The following is a 2,033-nucleotide window of genomic DNA, read 5'->3' on the forward strand; positions in this document are numbered from 1 at the left end:
ATGTTTGATGGGAAAGAAGAAGAAAGAAATCACCCAGAGCCCCGCCAAACCACCCACTTAGATGAAGGCGGAGTACGTGGAGTTGGTCTTGAGCTTGACCTCCATGTTCTCGCAGAAGTCGGCCGTGAACGGGATGCAGTTGAGGTAGACGCACCAGTCGCACTCAGACAGCAGCGAGAGGTAGAAAGAGGATGATGAGCAGCGTGAACAGCCCCACGGCCATCCCCCAGCGACACAAAGAATGGTCACGACACGCCGCGTGATGTTGAACTTTCCGAACGACACGTACGGCATGAGGGCGAAGCCCAGCAGAAAGCCGAACAGAAAGCCGAACATATGGGCCCAGTTGTCAAACCAGGGCAGGAGGCCGAGGAGGAAGAAAAAGAGCAGCGGTCCGATGAGCTTGACCAAGGCCAGGGCCGGGCTGCGGTACATCTTGCGGTTCTGGATCACCTCCCCCAGCAGACACGCCACGATGCCGAACTGGGAGCCGGACGGGCCCTTCTGGGGGGGGGGGGGGGGGGGGGACAAATGGGAACACATTTCGGATTTGTTTTAGTTTTTATGTTAACCCTATCCATACATCGTGTTTTACTACCGTATCCATATGACCATACGACATGGGAAACTCTTTGCCACCACTTTATAATAAAGAGGAAATTTACTCGCTAATCCGATCCGTACACTTTGCATAGCAGTCAGTCAAAATGATATTTTCAGAAATACAGAAAGTTTCAAAGAGATCTTCGTACTAGTAGTATTCTAAAATGTGAAGGATACAACCCCGGGGGTACAAAATGACCCCAGGGCGTACGGATATGGATAAGTAAGAGTGAGTTTTATGGCACTTGCAACACATTCCAGTCATATAAGTGACGAACATTAGGAGGCGTTACTAGAGAGTAACGAGCAAAGAAAAGTTTGTTTGTCTACTAAAGTTTGACCATCCTACGACTGAGAGCGCGAGCCGGGCGGTACTCACCTCCACTTGGTAGGGGATGAAGGTACAGCTGGCCAGGTTCCCGGCGATGCCGGAGCCCAGGTAGATGATGCTGACCCGAATAGCACCCATCAGCTTCTCCATGTCACGCATGATGTACATCTGGAACAGCACCGTGATGGCCACGTGCACCAGGCTGTCGGGGAAAGTAGGTCAGGGGGGAAGTAGGTCGGGGGAAACGTTTTAGTTAAAGTAGTTTAGTTTTAGTAAGAGTTTTACGGCACTTGCAACACAATAAGGTAATATAAGTGCCGTAGATTAGATATGTTACAAGAAAGTAACATACACAAAAAAGGAGAGATAAGGACGACAGATGTTCGATAGGAAAGAAGGAGTGAGCCACACCAGAGCACCAGCCAACCATCCACAGTTAAAGTAGGCATGGGGAAACTTTTTAGTTTTAATAAGGTTTTACGGTGCTCAAAACTGCATAAGGTCATATGAGCGCCAAGGGGTGGATGTCAACAGAGAAGTCCTTACAGGGAATCAGGCCTACTTCGCTCAACTCTCTAGCCTCAACAGCACAAAGTCTGCTTCGACTATCAAGGCACCCCGGAAATAGCAGGTCACAAGAGTGTGACAAACATACAAAAGAAGTAGAGGAAAATGACAATAGTAAGGATTAGGAAAGAAAAAGCAGCAGTTCCCTGTTGTAGTTCAGGCACAATTATGAGCATGACATTGATGAATCAGCCCATTTACAATTCTACTGTGCATAAGAACATGGTCAATACCCCCCCCCCCCCCTTTTGGGAATGGCCTAAAGACACTTCAGTCAGAAGCACCGCCCCGGGGGTTGACTTAGACATGCTTGTCCGTGCCACAGTTAAGGGGAACAGCATGAACAGACTGCCAGGCAATACATATAAGTATAACAGCACCTCTCTCTCTCTCTCTCTCTCTCTCTCCCTCTCTCTCTTTCTCTCTCCACAGTTAAGGGGAACAGCATGAACAGACTGCCAGGCAATACATATAAGTATATCAGCACCACAATGTTTCTCTCTCTCTCTCTCTCTCTCTCTCTCTCTCTCTC

At 48.6% G+C, this 2,033-nt stretch overlaps 1 protein-coding gene across 2 annotated transcripts in view; it reads right to left on the bottom strand.

Moving 5' to 3' along the window:
* Positions 1-2,033, bottom strand: part of LOC101857579 (inactive rhomboid protein 1) — a gene marked incomplete in the record, with an annotated part of 22,756 nt that overhangs the window by 991 nt on the left and 19,732 nt on the right. For both annotated transcript variants that reach the window (XM_035970694.1, XM_035970695.1), the window contains 2 exon segments: positions 459-504; positions 983-1,136. In XM_035970694.1, the coding sequence (XP_035826587.1) occupies positions 459-504; positions 983-1,136 (200 nt within the window).

The sequence above is a fragment of the Aplysia californica genome, unplaced genomic scaffold (assembly GCF_000002075.1).
Source record: "Aplysia californica isolate F4 #8 unplaced genomic scaffold, AplCal3.0 scaffold00308, whole genome shotgun sequence".
NCBI classification, from domain to species: Eukaryota; Metazoa; Mollusca; class Gastropoda; order Aplysiida; family Aplysiidae; genus Aplysia; species Aplysia californica.